This window comes from Babylonia areolata, chromosome 24 (genome assembly GCF_041734735.1).
Source record: "Babylonia areolata isolate BAREFJ2019XMU chromosome 24, ASM4173473v1, whole genome shotgun sequence".
In the NCBI taxonomy this organism is placed as follows: domain Eukaryota; kingdom Metazoa; phylum Mollusca; class Gastropoda; order Neogastropoda; family Buccinidae; genus Babylonia; species Babylonia areolata.
The window spans coordinates 13,404,298-13,424,424 of NC_134899.1; the positions used below are offsets into that span (position 1 = coordinate 13,404,298).

At 40.5% G+C, this 20,127-nt stretch overlaps 2 protein-coding genes across 2 annotated transcripts in view; one reads left to right on the top strand and one right to left on the bottom strand.

Moving 5' to 3' along the window:
* Nucleotides 1-2,316: 2,316 nt before the first annotated feature.
* On the top strand, nucleotides 2,317-12,870 carry LOC143298765 (SLAIN motif-containing protein 2-like). The gene is made up of 9 exons (XM_076611708.1): nucleotides 2,317-2,708; nucleotides 4,689-4,834; nucleotides 5,700-5,873; nucleotides 7,057-7,209; nucleotides 8,217-8,258; nucleotides 9,524-9,616; nucleotides 9,957-10,061; nucleotides 10,433-10,751; nucleotides 11,728-12,870. Exons 1-9 carry the CDS (start codon nucleotides 2,413-2,415, stop codon nucleotides 11,798-11,800), a joined length of 1,401 nt encoding a protein of 466 aa, XP_076467823.1. The 5' UTR covers nucleotides 2,317-2,412; the 3' UTR covers nucleotides 11,801-12,870.
* Nucleotides 12,871-12,992: 122 nt separating this feature from the next.
* LOC143298557 (uncharacterized) overlaps nucleotides 12,993-20,127 on the bottom strand; it is a 17,154-nt gene continuing 10,019 nt past the window's right edge. Inside the window, exons 5-9 of the mRNA XM_076611437.1 lie at nucleotides 17,919-19,429; nucleotides 17,443-17,491; nucleotides 16,802-16,929; nucleotides 15,801-16,039; nucleotides 12,993-14,667 (exon numbers count right to left, since the gene is read on the bottom strand). Of these exons, the coding sequence (XP_076467552.1) occupies nucleotides 14,550-14,667; nucleotides 15,801-16,039; nucleotides 16,802-16,929; nucleotides 17,443-17,491; nucleotides 17,919-19,429 (2,045 nt within the window). The 3' untranslated portion in view covers nucleotides 12,993-14,549. The remainder of the gene's footprint in view (nucleotides 14,668-15,800; nucleotides 16,040-16,801; nucleotides 16,930-17,442; nucleotides 17,492-17,918; nucleotides 19,430-20,127) is intronic.

The window sequence follows — 20,127 nt, forward strand, 5'->3', positions numbered from 1 at the left end:
GACATGGCTGAAACACACTGGGCAAGAAGAGAGAAGGAAAGCTCACGGTCCATCCGGCTGATGAAATTCGTCATCGTCATCCGCAGGAGGATACGGATCGAGAGTGACGGACTGAGAAAGAGAAGGCCTTGTAAGAGAAGGAAGGACATCGTCGGTGGGTCTACTTTAATGATGATCTGATCTTCAGTCGGCACTGAGAGTGGCCAGAACACGGTGCAGCGCCTGGACAACAACCAAACAGCCTATAGCTGCATGGGTTGTGGACGGCAAAATCTACTCAGTGCCTGAGGACCAGACCAGCATGGACCTGTGCTTGGAGCCCCGTTGCTGTCCATACAACTTCAGTCCGGTACATATAGCCTGTACTAACAGTGGTTGAAATCCCTGACGCCCTCTTTCGCCACCTGATGATAAACTCAGTTGGTCACTAAACCAGTTTTGTGAAGCTTTGTTCAGCTCTATGGCTAATCATTCATTTTGATGTTCATCAGACGGCCGGTAACTGAAGAAGGCCTTATCCAAACTTGGAACGGTGGTAGCCCGGCTCTTACATCTGGTTTTCAGTCTCCGTAAACAGTCAATGCCGGGGAAGAGACTGAGGGGTGGAGGGAGAATAAAATCTGTAGTCGATACTTTTGCTTGACTGAGGAGTTTCTATTCTTCATTCTATAGGCTTTAGAAATTGAACGACCCCCGAAAGCGGAGTATGGCTGCCTACTATACATTGCGGGGCAAAAACGGTCACTATACACGTAAAAGCCCACTCGTGTACATACGAGTGAACTGGGTGGGAGTTGCAGCCCACGGCGAACGCAGAACTTAGAAGAAGAAGAAGAAATTGGACAAATCAAAGGACCGTCGAGAATGTCCAAAAAAGATATTCGATGAAAATTAGTAAAAGAAAATAATAACTTGGAGAACCATGGCAATCACATCAGTTATAACTGGCTTTTAACCGAATTGCTAAAGCGGTTTACCGCATTCCACAGTGACTGAACACACACACACACACACACACACACACAGAGAGAGAGAGAGAGAGAGAGAGAGAGAGAGAGAGAGAGAGAGAGAGAGAGAGAAACCTAAAATGTATGCAGCATTAGTGGTGAACCGTGAACAAGAACCCATGCGATTTGAGACAGTCGCACGTGATACGGGGACGGATCGTCAGTAGCCTTTTTGTTATACTGACGAATTGTTGAAATCCACCGGCAGGCATGCACGCAGCATTTGTGAACGACCCAAATCAGCAGACTGACGCAAGCGGCCAGTGTATACTCGGCCGGCATCCGTCGCCGGACACAACTAGACTGAGTCCACGGATACGTGATATGGGGACGGATCAAAGCCTTTTTTTGTTTTACTGACGATCGAACTGCTGAAATCTGCACTAGGCCTACCCCGCCGGGCTGTCAATCCGTGGCTCGGCTCAACTGAAAAGGTATCAAATTTAGATGAGCTGGCCTGAGTCAAGCAGCCGTGTTGCTATCTGATTAAATGCTAATAGTTTTACGACATAGCTAATAGCTCCACATCAGTCGAACTAAATGTAGTTCATATTGGCATCGTGTCCTCGCCGGCGGTTTGAGATCTTGACTGCCAGAAATCAGTCAGTCAAGCACTGAGTTAACTTACACTCAGCTTCCAGTCTCAGTGCACGATAACCGCATTGAGCGGCCGCCGCGGCGGTTTGCATTCTCAGTGCCGCGGCGCCAACAGAACTGCCTTGCTCTGTGACGATCGGACGCTTCTCAGTTCTGAATGCACACACAGGAATCTGTTGTGAATTCCAAGCGCTCCCCCACCCCATCTTAGTAACAGCGCAACTGACTCGTAATCAAGTTACTTATACAAGTTTACCCTTCATTCCAACTGACATATAACCCGCTCAGGCATGTCTCCTCAGTCAGTCATCAGTTAACGTGACAAGAACTGAGACTGGATTGCATATTACTATTATAATAATCAATATCAGTACAAAAGCATACGAAGAAAACAAATAACAAATATACCAGTTCTTCTTAAATGATTCCAAAAACAAAAATTCTAATTCCAAAGGAAAATATTGTATTAGTAGCCCACTGATCCTTCTCGGGCTCTCATGTTCAGTTGCGGATTTTGTTTTTGGCTTGGCCCTTGAAGAGCTATTTTCTTTTGAATTTCATAATCTGAAAACCAAACAGTCCATCAAATATCATATCATTCGTGAGTTGGAAGTGTGTGAAATAGGATGGTTGACAGGCAACCCTTTTCTATCTCAAACCTAATTACGCCTCATTGATGATTCAAAGGAAATATATTGTGCGCATGCGCGATTGTGACTAAAAGATGGCGACGAAGGTGGAGAAGGGTCAGAATGTTGTTTGTTGTGGATAAAACCGACTTTTATATTTTTTTTCCACATACAGAAGCATGGAATCTTCTGACAATTCCATCGATCCAGAAAACGAAGTGAAGAAATTACAAGAACTTGTTAAGAAATTGGAAAGACAAAATGAACTGTTGCGTAGCAAACAAAAAGTCGGCTCGGATGGTTCTTTGACGAATGGGGCTGTTGAGAAAACTGCTGCCACACATACACCTGGCAATCAAGTACCCACGCATCACTCTCGCGATTCATTGAAACACAAAGTTGCTGAAGGGGGACTTGAAGACGTAGATGTGCTTGATGTTGATAATTTATCCCTGAAAGATGAAGATGATAGTTGGTGAGTAATATGTAAATTGTAATAATAGATATATCATGTATCGCAGTTTGTCTTTGGTCGGATGATTGATTTGTCACTGAACAGTACTGGTAGTGGTACTGGTAGTGTTATTAGTATTAGTCAGTACTACATATTCAGTGATTGCTTTTAGCGTAGGTTAAACTGATAGATTATGAGATTACATTAATAAGTAAAGCCACTAAAGGATACTTAACATTCAATCAATCAATGCTTCACAATACACAAATGATCATAGTCTGTTGAACTGCCATTCAGCACTGCTGGGATCAGGTATACACTGTTGTATCCTGTGAAACAGGTCTTCCTTGCCTGGGTGCGGTGGTCAAAGTGGCTAGAGCTCTGAATTTATGCCAGTGTCCTGATCATGATTGGTTTTGGTGGAGCTGGTGGGTGAATCACTGAATGATGAAGATTTTTCCTATAGATCTCACATGTCAGCATGCACATATTTGCTACTGTGATAGTGCCTGAAACCACTTCATGTGTACATTATCTTGATTATATATAGAATTTGCAGAAAATGAAGTTTGCATGTGACAGATCTCATTGTGTCAGCGTTTGATTGCTGGTGGAACATGATAATACCCATGTGCACCAACCACAACAGATTCATCATCAAATGATGTTGGTTGTGAAATGCAAGAAGGACAAGAAGACTCGAGAAGAACAACAACAACAACACAGAACAGCAACAACACCACAGAACAACAACAACAACAGCAACATAGAACTTTGTTATTGTGGTTGTACTACTGTAAACCCTTTTTAATAGTGTCATGGTCCTGTCATTATAATGATTATGACAATTTATGATCAAAGTTATAGACAATACAGCGATTGTGCTAAGTATATTTGTCAGGAATTAAATTCACTTGTATTCTTGGGATAATTTGCTCAATATTTGATGAGCAGTGAAACATGTTTTGGCCATGATTTATTATAACTTGTAGAATAATGCTCAAACTAAACTCACTACCACTACCAGAAATTACCGGGAGTTGCCCGGAAGTTTAAGAGTTTCATTCCTTTTGTAGATGGTTTGTTAATTCTTAATAATAATAAGAAGAAGAATATTAAGACAATAAGACTTTTTTATTAAGAGTTTCATTCCTTTCGTAGATGGTTTGTTAATTCTCGGTCATACACTCAAACACACACACACATACACACAAACACACACACACACACACACACAGAGACTGAGAGAGAGAGAGAGAGAGAGAGCCCCTTGCAACTAGTTTGATTGAATTGAGACTTCATGTGAACATAGCTATGTAAATTTACAGTACCTAGACCTGTCTTCCCTATCTTGACCTATCTTGAAAAACAAACACCCTCCCTCCTCTATTTGCACCCCGTCTCAAAACACCACCACACACACGCACACATGTAGACTAAGTGACCAACAAGGTTTTTAGCAGTGGTCTGTTGTTTGCTTTTTGACCAGATGCCAAAAAATTAGGCCCAGCTCAATAAAAATGTGGTCTACAGACTGTCATTGTCAGTCGAACTATTGCCAGACCTGTACTTTTGTAGGCTGACAGCTGTCATTGAAACTAAGATTGTCATTCACCAGAGGATTGTGTTGTTTAATGTACTGTATGGTTCAGATAACACTGCAGTCGTCTGATGTGACAGTCTCTCAACCATCCAATCAAGATGATGTTTCAGTCATCATCACAAAGTTTGTTTTGTTGTTTGTTTTTTGCTGTTTTATCATCTGCACCATACCAGTAGCATTATCATGATTATGGGGCTTATCCTGTCCCCCAAACAAAAAAAGTTATACACCCATGTTTGTCTGCCACAGTCCCCTGCTTACTATTATGAAAAAATTATTAAAAAAAACAAAAACCCAACTAATATTAGACTTTTGTGCAGAGGACTGATTGAGAAGCAGAACTGCATAGAAATTTTAACTCATTAAATCAGAATGATTCTGTTTCCTCTTACCGCCAGGCTGTATTCCTCACCGAAGCCACTCACTCCGCAGCAAACCAACATCAATGTGTACAAGTGGGTCAGACAGGACTTCGATCACCCAAGCCCTGAGCTAGAGTCTGCCAAGCGATCCTTACTATCTAAATTGGATGAAGTGGCCCGAAGTAAGTATTCATGTATAAACAGGTAGTGGTACATGGTGAGAAGAAACACAAGGATATGCAATGTGTTAGTGTGCTGGTTTATAGATAGAACTAGAAGGGAGAATGAAGCTGTCTTTACCTTTTTTTTTTCTTTTCTTTTTTCCAAAAAGCCTAAAACCATTGATAGACCTGTATGGTTTTGTTTGCATGAAATGTTTGTTTGAAGTATTCTAAGCATGTAGGTTTTTCTTCTTTTTTTTTTTTCTTTTACTAGTAAAAAGTAGTATGTTATGTTATCAGCAGTGTACATCATACATACATTATTACATATTTGTTTGTGAAACCTGTTTTGTGTATTATGTAGTACTTGAGTAAACATGCGGCTGCTCCAGACCATAAACAATATCAGAATCAGCCTTACAGTTACACAGCAGAGTTTTTCTACAACCTGATGTGTCAAGATCGGATGTTGGCCTTTAACTTTTAAGTGTTATAATCTGCACCTGATCCACACTTTCTTTCTCCACATTTTTCAGACAGTTGCTTTCCTTGTGATAATGTTGATGGCAAGAACCTTCAACCAGTTCAGGTCACACTTGCAGTTGTTTATGAAAGACAGCTGGGTGTTTAAATGTATCCATTTGGGCATTTTCCTGAGGCAAGTTCACAAGAGAAAACTAAGAAGATTCTTGGTAAAAACATCCCATTCCGAGTCGGGGGAAAAAAAGAAAAGAAAGATAAGACACTATGAAGTTCAACATTTTCTCATTCATGTTGCAAACATTGATATTAAGATTACAATTATAGCTCAACAAGCATTGATAAATAAAGCAGCTGTGCCAGACAAAGGGACACATGGTAACTGTTCTTATTCCTGTTCTTACAGTCAATCGCAGTTGTAGCACACCAGCCCTTGGCAGCACCATGCCTCCAGCCAAATCTGTGTCTCCCCTCAGCCGTTCCACGGAGGATTCCCACAAGTACTACAGTCATCACACGGAGCACTCTCCTCGGCACAGCCCCAGCCCCCATCATCGCCACTCCATGCTGGCAGCAACAGGTAAACCAACACTTCAGCTGCACTCAAAGCATTATGGAAACTTCAGGTATATTTTTGACCCCTTGACTGCTGAGCCTTGGTAAACTGTGATCATTGTGGCATGATAATTTCAAGTATGAAACTAGTTTTTTTGTGGAAAGTTTCTAAGTGGTCTAAAGTTTAGGTTTGTAATTACACATTCTATATAATGGCCCACTGGTGCAGACTCGCGCGGGGGGTCTTAATTCCTGTCCTGTCCAAACTACTAGTCCACCCATGCTGAGAAATTGAAAGTAGCTGTGGCTCATACAGTAATAGCCTCTTGGTAAGTTACCTCCCTTGTGTTGATTTTTTTTTAAATTTTATAAGCACAAAAATAAGGCAGAATAAAGAACAGTGACCAACATCCAGATCTCCAACCTCAGTCTTATCTCATTATAAGGCAGCAGCAATCCGATTCAGTGATAAGCATATTCATTAGCAGCAGTCATGATGTTAAGTAAATGTCCTGTGTTTTTTCTTATCAATAAATGAAAATTTTCCGAGTGATGCATTAAATTGCTTATGATTTATATAAAGGATTCTTTCTGACTTTAAGAAGTTTCATGGTTTCATTCCTTGTTTTAACTTAAGTCATTTAAACAATGTCATGTTTAACCAATACTGTTTTCAAAGTTAAAAAAAATATATATCGATCTAAGAATTTAGAATAAGCTAAATTTTCTGAAATAAGAGAAAGTATTTACTTGTTTATGTGCACATTCAAAGTTGGGGTCTTGATAATTTATTTGAGATAATTTTTCTTTCTTTAATTTTTCCTTACTGTGATAATGTTAACTGACCTGGAACTTGACATTTCTGATAATCTTTGTTTTTGTTTTTCTTTTCTTTTCTTCATACTTGTTCTTGCATTCCTCATTCCTTTTTTTCTTCCTTTCTACATGTTAGTATTGAGGGATTTTTTTGTGATTCCTACAATAAGTTGAATAACTGAATCACCGCACATGCACAAGGGTATCATGCTGACCTAAAGATTAGGGAAAACATTTCAGTGTTGATTTTTTAAACATTTTGTTATCTTTGTTCATGTTTAAAGTGAAGTGGGACAAATAATGAAATACTGAAAAATTCAGATGTTATAGTATTTTTGCTTCTTTGATTTTATTGGTCTGAGGGTGAAATTTCTTTTTCTTATTGTGAACAGGGAGTCGTCTAGAAAATGGAACCTATACCCGCCGAAAGAAGCCGGAGGAGCAGCATGGACCTGTGCTTGGAGAGAAAGAGAAGGGTGAAGAGGGTGCATACCAGCTGCCTGAGGGCACAGATGTAGAAAAATTAGCCAGACAGCAGGAAGAAAGTGAGTCCTGCATTTAGACTATGTTCATTGTTCTTAGTTTCTTACACAGATTCTGCTGATGGTGGATGTGGCCGTTTGGCTAATGAAAAGATCAGTCTGTTAGTGTGTTGTTTCCTCTCTGAATGTACCTGTCCTCTGTTGCCCCATTCCATATCTCTCTTGTGTATATATTAGATTAAGTTTGTTTTTGGCGTTTTTACAGGTGTGTGCGCTTCTACATTTAATTGGGTTATATGGGTATGCATCATGATGATGATAATATAAGGATGAAACATTTCTATTTCATGCTTCGGGTATATGAATAGTGGTTATTTCTTTTCTTTGTGTTCACTGAGTACCTCTGACTTTGGGGTGATATTAGTAGACGAATATGAATTGACATTGGTTTAATAATCTTTTGCCATTTGAGAAACTAAGTTTTGGGATTTTTTTGTGTGTTTACTTTTTGGCTGCCCCATCATCTGCACCATTCCATTGGCATTACTCTGAGGCCACTCAGAATTCTTATACACAGATCTGGCAGTCTCAATAGCTAAAATCTACAGGGAACTATCAATGTTTGAGACCCTGCAGTTCTACTGAGTCATTTTGGTGGTGGTCCATCATGCCTGTTCTGATTCAACAAGGACACTGTCTATAACTGATGGTAATAATTGCAGAGCCAGTCGTAATGAGCATGAGACTGCCACCACGTTCATCCAGTGACAGCCCTACCGTGAATCTGCCATCACTGAAGCCTTTGACACATACACACTTCAAGTTGGGAAGTGGAAGGGTGACCCAAACTGAGGTTACTGTTGAAGACACGTTGTGGTGTGGATGTTACTTGACTGTGTGGTCTCACTCTTCCCATTTGAGTCCATATCACACTCAACTCTGGGTAGGAGCCAGCCAAGTACAGAAAAAAATCTGCTTGATTCAAATAGCATCCTTCCAGTCTTGAATTTGCAATGCTAACCATTTTGCCATGGCAGCTAATGACATCTGATTTTGTTTACTTTTTACAGGTTTGCGTCAGAGTATTGCAACATATACTTCACCCAAGAGAGGTATGTACTACCAGGAAGCCATTGTGACTGTCTATCACACTTAACCCTTTCGCTGCCAGGAAAATAAGATTTAAGTGAAATCTATTTGCCAGGGTTTTTTTCACATTACAAACATTAGTCAGGTAATTCGCACTAAAATATCATATTTTCTGGACAAATGGATATCTGCACATACAAAATCATACTAGAACAACCACAATAAAAAAAAATAATAAAAAATAAAAAGACATAGATAAACAGTGCATTGTGACTTCTCCAAGTGATAATATGGATGTGAGGCTACGCCCCCTCAGTCTCCACCCCCCTCCTCTTCACCCCTCTCACACGGTTACTTTATCCAGTTATCATCAGACCTGCGTTGGCTGAGTGCCAAGAAAATCGCTCACACTGTGTCCTGCTAATAATTAAGTCACTTTCTGACCAGCAGACAAACAATGTTTTCGACTTGTGTCTGGATCATTATCTGATTTTGGTTACGTGTTTTGTAGTGAGGAGTTAGGGGATTAGACTAAGGTTCAGTTCAGTTGAATTGTGTTACGATCATAGCTGAGCTGACTGCAAAAGCTGTCTTTGATGCTAAAAGCCTGTTTCAGTGTTTGGATCCATTGGAAACTAAATGATGAAAAGGCTTTCCAGCAGGCTGGAACCACAGGCAAATGGAAGTTGATTTGTCTGTTTTTTGCTGCATGCAATCATTATAACCCCCACCAACCCTCCTTGCACACACACACACACACACACACACACACACACACAAATGACACGCACGCACGCGCGTACACACACACACACACACACACTCTCAAAAACAAAGGTACGATAGAGCAGACAAACTAGCAACAAGAACAAAACAAAAGGGAAGCTGGAAGAAATGGATATTTTTCTGTTTCGAAAAGTCCTGCACACACAAAATATTTTCGTCTTTTTTTTCTTTTTTAATATTCACCTGATAGATAATTTACAAGGTGTTGATTCATAGTGACAGATCAGATAATTATGTTATAAATAATTATTTATTATCATGATTGATACTTAGCGCTTATCTTTAGTCAGACACCAACCAAACTCGCTTAAGAGTTTTACAAACACATATTCAGTTATTATTGAAGATACTTTGCTGCAAGTTAATTTTTATTTCTTGTGAAATTCAGATATGACAAACAGGTGTTATGACTGCTGTGTGTTGAGACAACAGTGGTTAGGTTTGATGCTAGATTTTGGTGGTGTGATTTGGCTTTGATGTTATTGTCGGTTTGATTTTTCAGTTTTGCACAACAAGTCCATGTCCATTGCCAGTGACACGGACAACAGTGGTTCCCCTTTTGGGTCCAACAGATCCAGCCCTAGTCGACATGACTGTGAGTCTTATTTCTTTCTTGGGTTCCTTAATTTTGTGTGTATGTGTGTATATGTGTGTGTATGTGTGTTTATGTGTGTGTTTGTGGTCATACTTTCAGCACTAAAGAAATGGGAAGAATGAAAGTTCCAGTCAGTGCGGATGAAGAATGTTTTCTGAATTTAGAAAATGTTTGTGTAAGTGAGAAAGGGTGAAAAAGGGTGATTTAGTGCGTGCACATGAGTGGATGTTTGCATTAGTGCACCCATGTCAGGGTAGATGTGCACTTGCTTGCAACTCTGAGATGGTTTTGTTCAGCCCGAAAGGAACCAGAAGAACTGCTCATCTTGTTTTTGTTGCAGATGATGGTAGCTTTTTGAGTCGACATCGGAACAGTTTTGGGTCAGACTGCAGTACTCCACCTGACAGTCCATGCCCCATTCTTCAGCACAGCACACCATATTCAGGTAACTGATGTGTGGGACAGATAGACAACATCCCTTGTGCGATTGGAAAGTCATAACACAGCACATAGTGAGCTATTGAAAGGAGGAATGGGATTGTGCCAGCAACATTTAAACAGGATTTATGATTCTTGTATATTATATATGTGTTTACACTACAAATTAATTTCTCTTTTTTAGATGATAAAGTATACTGTATTCTGTAGCCATCAAACATTTGACTCTTTTTTGTGTACCATTCAGGCATACACACACACACCTACAATCCTTCCCACACACACTCTCACAAACACACATTAACTCTTGAGATGATTAGAAAGAAGCAAAGATCTACACTTCAGAATCTACCTTTTCTTCTTCTTGTCTGCCTGTAGACCACACCCATGCCAGCAGAAACACAGGCAGCACGTCTCGGCATGCCCCAACCTCCATCCATTCCAGTGATTCCAGCCTGGAGTACCTGTCAGCTGGCAGCACTGATGAGCTTCACCATGCCTCAGAATCCCGGATGACCTCCCGCCTGGCAGCCCCAGGGTTCCATTCTGCGTCTGCATCGGGTGGGGGTCTACGCACAGGTCTTGCCAACAGCCAGGGCCCATCACCTCAGCGCAGTGGTTTGCCCACACCTCGTCGAGGAATCCCTCGTCCAGCGATGTCGCCCACTGTCAGGTCATCGTTACCAATGCCTCGCAGGTTTGTGTTGTATGATTGCGTGGCGGTGATGACGATGACCATGATGGTGATGTGCGTGTATGTGTGTGTGCTTTCATGTTTATGCTTGTTGAATTTGTGATAAGTTTTTCAGGTTAGCTGTTTCTCCTTGGCAAGTGCTTAAAGATTGTAATTGATCGAGAAAACAAACTTGGCAGGATGATGGATAGCCATTAGACCTATACAGCTATCACTTACATGAAGAGACTGCATGTATCTGAATATCCATTAGAAACATTTCAGTCGTGGCTTGATATTCAGTTTATTATTTTCTCAGTACAACTGACGGTGCAGAAATGATACAACAGTGGTCATTGACTGCAACAGTGATCATTAGGAACTGAAGCTGTATTTGTTGGCAAGGGAAGTAAATGTTGTTCTGTGAACGTCCGGACTGTTATTTTTGTTCATAGATAGGTTCAAAAGGCAAATATTATTTTTTATTCTTCATAAATAATTTTTTGGTAAAAAAAACTGCTCTTTTATTTTCTGTTTTGTGAAGTTTATGTGCCTAGAAACACAAAAGTTTGTGTTTCTTTTATAATTCTTTCCTTTCCAGAAAAAATCCATAATTTTTTTTCATGTATGTCTGTAGATATATGTAATAGAGAGAGAGAATAAGTCCAAGCCCAGATTTATTCGTTTTCCATAAAGAAGTGGAAGAAGCATAAAAAAAACTTGATTTATTTTTTTTAACCATTAGAACATATTTGCTCTTTTGGTGGGGTGGTGATTTGAAAAACCTCTAATTAATGCTTATGTTGGTCATACAGAAAAAAGTAATCAAAATGGGAGTCTGTCCAGAATTTCAGTTGTTTTTTGTTTTGTTTTGTTTTTTTTTTTGTTTTTTTTAGATACAGTTTAAACTCTTCTCTCTTGTGAATCTCCCAACTTAACATTGAAAAAAAAAAAGTATCTGGTGAAATTGATTTTGTTCTGCTATGTTTAATGTCTGCAGGTCAGGAATTCCCTCTCATCGACCACCTTCAAATCACGGAAGGGATGAAAGTTGGCGTGATGGGTGTTTCTGACAAAACACTGCATAGGAACCCCATGTGTTTTTGCATCATCTGCTTTGGCTACTTCAGGGAAGCAGCGCTGTATTTTAGTTGCGTTTGTATGCGAGCCAGAGCATTTCACCATTCATGTAATCCATCTGATCAGAAAGAACTCTTGCCAGACCAATTTAAAGTCAGTGGAAAAGTAAAATAGCTGTGATTGTTGCTTATAATTATGTGAAGACAGGAAGAGCTGAGCAAAACCAGGGTACATTAAAAGGGAGGAACATATGTCCAGCTCTTGTGTAAGGAAAGCAGATCAGTGTAAAAAAACCATTGATGATGTCTGCAGAAAAAACAAAACAAAAGCATTGCCTGTGAAGGCCTTTGCCTGTTGCTGGACTTAACTGAAAAATATTTAGAGAAAATGCAGGAAGAACTTTGAGAAGTGAAGGGGCTTGAGACAAGCATGACAAGTCTGAGAGTGGGCAGACAGCAATGCTTTTAGACCTTTTCGTGGATGATATGGTTAGTAGACTTTTCAGAGAGGAGAGATTTGTCAGCAGCTGAGAAACAGTCTTCTCAAAAGAGATTCAGGAGATTCATATTGAGCTGCTTGCAAATTCTTCAGGCAAGGAACATAATGTGATCATTTTCTGATGAAGGTGATTTGAAATTGAGCATTTGCTTTGGTCAGTATTTTAGAATACCTTCTTGATAAAACTGTACATTTAAACAAAAATCAAGCAATCGTGATATCATTTTTCTTTTTGTGCACTTTAAAGGAGACAAGCTGCCAGTTTATTTATTTTGTCTTAAAAGGGGATTTTACTTTATATACACCCATCATTTATGATTTATGTACCAAGAGATTTTATTTTGGATGTTTGAGACTTTGCCACTTTGTTTTGTTGTTTTTTTTGTTTGTTTGTTCGGTGGTGACATTGTGTTATACTTGGGATTGTGTTCCAGATTGTTTTTATTACTGTGTGTATGCTTTGGTGAGAAAGGTATTCTTGTGTTGCTCTGTGAAAAGTGAAAGAGACAAGGAAAAAAAGGGCTGCTTGTGATATACAGACATTAAATGAATGTCAGAATGACAGTTGTTCCTGTCTGGTTTTGAAATGAATGGGTGGTGTCTGGATTAGAAGGCATGGTGAACAGAGGACCAGCTGAGACATGTCTTTAATTTCACACCGTGGCGTAAGTTCTGCATTTTAAATGAAGTCACGATAGGGTAAGGTAATGCAGTAACTGAATGAATGCAAATGGTTAATTAAGTAACAGAACTCTGTGTGTTCATTCAGTGCCTGTTTCTTTGTTTTTTGTTGCAAGGTGGTAGGGGAGGGGGGTTGGAAAACTGCCAGTGACATTCTGGTCATGTTCAGGTCAGTCATCTACATTTAGGACAATAATTTGATTTTACTGCTGACCAGATACTTCTGTGTATTTTTGCTGGATAATGCTCGGCACTGCACTCTGGAGCAATACATGGTTAGAAAACTGTAACTTTCATATTGTTCAGGATCATTCAAGATATTTTTTCATTCATTTGTTTTTCTTTCATTACTTTATTAGCTACTTAATATAAATTTTCGGGTAAACATACTGTTTTCAACAGGACGTTTAACTAGAACTGATCACTAGTTGATAACATACCAAAGTATTCTTGAGTAGTATGATGATGAGTAATCAATACACTTTTTTTTTTCTTTTTCTTTTTTTTAAAGACAGTTTCAACAGCAATAAAATAAGCAGGTGCCGGTAAGGGTTTCTCCAAACACTGTTGTCTGATATCAGACAGATGGAAGATTTGGACAGTGGCAAACTTCTTTAAAATTTCTACCGGTAAATCGTGAAGTAATGTAATGATTTCAGCCTGAAAGTGAAACAGAAATCCTCAATCTCATCATTGAGGGGTAAACAACTTCATTTGTGCCATTAACAAACAGGTGTAAACTACTGGAGCTATATATACTTTCAGTCCTTTGCCATCAAGGAAATGTAGAGATTTCAGACTGAAGCAGAAATCTCTGGTCTCATCCCTGAGATGTAATTACTTCATGATGGTGTACCTTTAATTCTCTCCAGACGAAGGGGTCCCATTTGGGGCCCTACTGCAGAACAGTTTCAGATGAAGGAGCCCAATCGGGGACTTTAATGGTTTTGTAGTTTTGGAATGGCACCTAATTTGCTTAATGAAGTTATAAGCAAAGAACATCTAACTGACCTTTCCACTGTCCACTGTAACTAATAAATGCACTTTATGCAATGGGTGTTGCTGTGCGAGCAAGAGGGGAGTTATTTTCGTGATGACTGGTTCAGAGAGCATATCAACAATGGCGTCAGACACCATTTCGTCTCGGTCACAAGGGAGACAACAGAATTAGACAAAGGGGCCCTATTGTGCGTATATTATGTTCTGAATTTAATCTCTTTCAAACTCTTTGTGCTTTCCTGGATTCATTTTCAAGTCATCAGTGTATGTAAATTTCGCAAAAAAAATATGGATACTTTCATCATCTCACTGTATGACAGCATAAAAAGAGAGGAGGCTTTATAAATGTTCCCAACCAACGAGTTATGTTACCGATCAGTTTGGAAGTTTTCAGTTCATAATTTCTAACATTTGTTTTTTGGCAATTTTATTTCTTTCCCATACAAATGGGTCATCTGTGGGGAAAGTCAGGGGAGCTAACTGGTAGTACTGAGTAAGTTAACCCAAACAGGTGTGGACTACTTGATTTATACTTTCAGCCCTTATCATGATCCCATGTCATCTTTACAGGAGATGAAGGTATGGCTCCAGGTCTGGAGAGCGCGTGAGCAGTGTCCGGAACGCTTGCATGCTGTCCTGATAGGGGCAGTACCCTGTGGCTGTGTGGACAGTCCTTGCTAGGCTGATGGAAAGAAGAAGAAAAAAGACATGACACAAAAAAAGGGAAGAAAAAGGAAGACATTAAACAAACAAACAAAAAAGAAGGAAAAATGAAGTCACATACCGTCACAGGAGTAAACAATGAAATACATTAATCTGAATGCTTCTGATGAATGCAATAATATGAATACTTCTATCTACTATTAAAAATCAGTGAATGGTTTATTATAATTTTAAAGAAAGAAAAAAAACAACAGGTTATGTGACTTGCATGTCACACTGGTAAGTCCCAATTTTGCCTTAAATCATGCACTATGTTTTTATTATTTGGAAACACTGTCACCAAATTATCTCAAAATGTGAAACTAATATAGATATATATATATATTGTTTGTTTGCTTGTTTTTTGTTTCCTGAAACACTCGTTTCATTATCAGGAGCACTGACACTGAAATATTCGGAAATGTGACTTTGGTCAATCATTTAGTACTTACATTTTTTTTTCCCATCTCTTCCTCACATTCAACAACTAATTATTACTGCGATCTCAAATATTAATGGTGACACCCCAGTTCCTCTTTGAGAACGCACATACTGTACACTGACAAACAAACACTTCCCTATTCCTGTTGAGAATGCACTTATGAACACACTGACTCACAAATACACTTCCTGTTCCTCTGAGAATGCACTTATGAACACACTGACACACACATACACTTCTTGTTCCTCTTTGCTTACTCTGCTTCATCTGCTTTTAAAAAAAAAATCATTTATTTATTTATTTGTTTAATTATTTATTCATTGATTTTAATGATGTCTCCATTTATTTGCTTATGCTTTTTTTCCCCCTCAAGGCCTGACTAAGTGCGTTGAGTTACACTGCTGGTCAGGTATCTGCTCAGTAGATGTGTAGAGTAATGGATTTGTCAGAAGGTAGTGATGCCTCCTTGAGCAACTGAACTGAACTCTTTGAGAACGCACATATGAACACACACACACACACACACACACACACACACACACACACTCTTCCCTGTCCCTTTATGCAGGCATGAAGTTGTGAACACACTAATACTCAAACCTGCTGGAACACACGCAGGAACACACACACATACGAAATCATAACGCTGACACAGCCTCAACACAACTTACTCATTTCTGAAAGAACTGTTGCTGCGGAAAGGCACAAGGAGGTTGAGAATGAAGAACTGGTTCTTGTGCACACTCAGCACGTCACAGAGCCGGAACTGTTGCAGCAGACAGTTATAGGAGGGGTTTCGGTCCATCAGCAGTGCCTGCAGTGCCTCAACCACCTCACCACACGTGCTGCACCCCCGCTCCCACAGCCCCGACATCACACAGGCGAAGGTGTCTCTGAAGTACTGCTGGTCCTGATTGTACGAGTGGTCGCGTTTAGTTCGTCATTCTTTTTCTTTCTTTTTTTTCTTTTCTTTTTTTTACCACACGCATATATACCTCTCATTCAAATTTCTCAATGGCAGTGTTAAAAACAATTTCACAGGCATATATACCTCTCATTCAGATTTCACCAGGGCAGTGTTAAAAACAATCTGTAATCCATGTCAGCGTAAGGTAAGTTTTGGAAACAACATACCCGTCATCAACACCCCCAAAACAGAGTTTGGCTGCATACATGGCGGTGCTAACAACTATCTTACACGTAAAAGCCCACTCATACATGTTTATGAATGAAAGTGGGAGTTGCTCACGCATACAAAAGCAGAAGAAGAAGACAAATTTCAAGGCAGCATTAAAAACTAAGAGAACGATTATTACTTTTCTACCACAGGCATATAACTATGTATCCATGCAGTTTTTTCAAGGTAGTATTGTCACAATTTTTAAAGGCGGTGTTAAAAACAGTTCTTCAATGCATCGCTTAAAACTAAGTAATATATTTATATTACTTTCTTTTTCATTCTCGTAGGACTTTTCTTTCTTTCTTTTTTTCAAAAATAGGCGTATTTTATAGGTAGGTTTAAATGGGGGAAAAACATATCCTGTTAAACTGGTTGAATTGGAGTATAGTTGCTGGATGGTGTTGGTAAGCTTTTGCCCGATGCAACACAGACACAGAGAAAGAGAGAGAGGTAAGTTAAAAGAACATATGTTCTTTATATTATAAGTATTACCCTAGGGCGGTTGAGTGTCGTCAAGTTACTCTCCACGCTCAGACAGAATTTCTGGGCGTCACAGACGTAGCCGCTGCACTGAGGGAAAGCCAGACTGCACATCTTGGTTGGCCTCAGTCCACTGCAAGCTGTTCCGTGTAAAGTAAATATGCTACAGTGTAACTGCCAGTGAATCATTTACCATGCCTTGTTTTGATTACAATATGGGAACTGGGACGCCCTCACAAATATGAAAAAGAAAATGTAGGCTTTACAAGAAAAAGTGCAGTCTTGTAACAAGAGATGGGATGTCTACAATTCTATGTCGTTCTGAAAAAGAGCAGGAACTGGAAAAGGAAAATAATTTGCATCGCCCCCCCGCCCCCCCACCCCCCATCCCCCACCCCCCGTCTGTAAAGCGAGAATTTGCATAGTTCCTCTCATAAAGGTGAGATCTCAATAGGCTTTTGTTGAGAAGAAAACACACACACAGAGACACGCAGACACACTGACATGAACACACTTGTTTGACAGCACGTAGTGTGAACGGGTGTTAAATACCCTCCCTCTCTCCCTCTCTCTCTCTGTCTCTCACTCTGTCTCACAAACACACACACACACGCGCGCGCGCGCACGCACGGCTACACCTAAACAGAACTTACGGTAAACCTCGCTGTGTGACTTATTCATCCGGTCAGAATGCGGGCTGGCCTGTGAAAAAGAATAAACAAGATCACACACAACACAGTCCTGCTTGTCCAGTTACAGACCTAACCCTCCCCCCATCCCCATCCCCCGGCCCCCATCCACCCCCAACGTCCTCTCTTACATCTATCCTCGCGAGACGGGTGTGTAAAACTGCACATTACCTCATATGCATAATATGCAAATTAATAATAAACTTTATTGGGTGGGGGTGGCGGGCTCAAGTGGATGAGTGGAGGATCTTGGCGGGCAACAAAACGTCAAAGCCGGTTTTGTTCAGTCTTTAGAATTATACAACTGAAGTGTGTGTGTGTTTTCTTGCTTGCTTGCTTGCTTGCTTCCTTTCCCATACCAGACTATGATAATTTTTTTTAAAATAAAAAATAAAAAAATAAAAACCCAGAGATGAACTGAAACGCAGAACCTAACTAACCTGGGAACTGTAGACGAGGGAATGGTCATCTCGCTCAGCGTGGCCTCTCTTGTTCTGACCGTTGGACTGTTGTTCATGTCGATGCTGTTGTCGGTCAACTGTCGGTGGTTCTAATCTCCTTTTGATGATGGTATTCTTGGACTTGGATTCATGCTCTGTAGTCGATGGCCGTTCCAATCCACTTTCTTTGGCTGCATCGTTAGATTTGGGTCCATGTTCTGTAGACTTCTGCTTATGATCTAAAACACGATCGGTCCGTATGTCAACAGACTCATCATGTCGTGGTGCCTTTTGATGAAAGTGAGGGCTCTGCGTGAGTTTTTTGGTGTTTTGTTGCATATCATCTTCCAGCTCAGTATCCCTGGAAGATAGTGCGGATGATCCATCGGGTAGTGTGAATACAGAAATATCTTTGTTTGGCGTGTCTTTTGAATCCTCGGTCAAAAACTCCTGCCACGAAGAAGCGTACCTGTTTTCTACTTTTTCCGGTTCGTTGTCTGAGAGGGACAACGAGTTTTGTGCCAGATGAGTTTTCCCTGTGAGCTGTTTTTCATCTTTCGTTTTCGACGTCTTCCCCATCATCAGCGACACTGTGGGTGTAGGTATACTATGTCTCGTTTGTGACAAGTTTGTCTTTCGTATGGTTTGACTGTTCTTTACTTCAACAGGCGAAGAACTGGTTGTGGAATCATTGTGGTGAGCCTGGGCCTGCTTCTGATCATTGCTTTCCGCTACGGAGTTTTGGTGATACTGAGGACTGGGCATGCCATCGACATTCGCTGTGCTTCCCTCGCCGCTGGGGTGCCCCTGTTTCCGCGCGTAGTTCTCCTTGAAGCCAGAGACCGTGTTTTCTTTGAGGTCTGATGAAGCGATGAGTTGTTTTAGTTTTTGCACGTCGCTGTCCGTAAGACCAAGGGTGGTTTTCAGTGTGTTTTCTTTGCGATCTGACGAAGCAGCAGGTTTCCCCTGAGGCTTTTTTTCATTGAATTTATTTCTGGAGTCAACTTCTTTGCTATTCGTGGATGAGAGTGTGCTATATTGATCACCCTTCACCTTGTACTGGTCGTCTTTCGTATCGTGAGTTGGTGTTCCGTGCTCGTTCTGGAACGCATTTGGAGTCTGAAACAAAGCATCCACCAGTCTGTGTCCTGTTGTGAGGGCTGGAGAAAGGTTTCTGCTGGCAGCTTTGTAAGACGGTGAATGTGAAGGCACTGGAAAGTTGTGATGTTGAAAAAGGTCTTGTGTACTTCCTGAAACTGCTACTGATTGATGAGTTGGGCTGCTGGCAGGTTCGTAATGCGGTTGAAGTGAAGGTGATGGAAAATTTTGCCGGTTGAAAAAGTCTTGTGTGCCGTCCGCTGCCGGGAAATGACTGCTGGGGAACTGTGGAGGTGTTGTCCAGGAGGTGTGGTCTTGTCTTTGCGGGTTTTGTCGTAAAGGCGGTCTTGTGGGGGTGGATGATGGTGCTGTATTGTACTGTTGCTGCTGTCCGTTTCCGCGGCGGGGATGGCCTGCTTTTAATGCAAGTAAAAGAGCGTTAGTCTTTATCATCATTATCTATTCATGATTGTAATATGTACTCCACGTCTGGTAACAATACAGTTTTCTTCTACAAACACTCGATAATGCTTTCCCACTCTTCGTACTATCTGAATTTCTTTCCTTCTTGTCTTCGATGGTGTTCAGCGGTACTGTCTCTGCTGACTCAACATACGCATGACACCACCCAGTAAGTCCCCTACTGCCGACAGTAATCGCTTTGTCGCGGCGCTTGGCAGACTGAGTGAGCGTCCCCACCTGTCATCTGACATTTACCTGATGTTGTTTGAGGCTCCCAATGTGGGAAATAATCTTTCCTTTGAAACCGGGCACTCTGGTTTGGTATGTTTCTTCCATTTATCAAATCTGCTGATAAAACACTTTCTCTCTATTCTTTCAATTGTTATATTGCTCTTTGCCTCGATAGGTTCTGTTCAAGCGGTTCACACACACACACACACACACACACACACACACACACACACACACACACACACACACACACACACACACACACACACACACACTCGTCCTCACGCACGCACACTCCTATGTCTAATACCGATGAATAAAAGGCAAAACAAAAACAAACAAACAAACACGTTAATTAAACTCAAGAAACAAAGAAACGAACAGACAGATAAACAGATAAACTCACACACACACACAC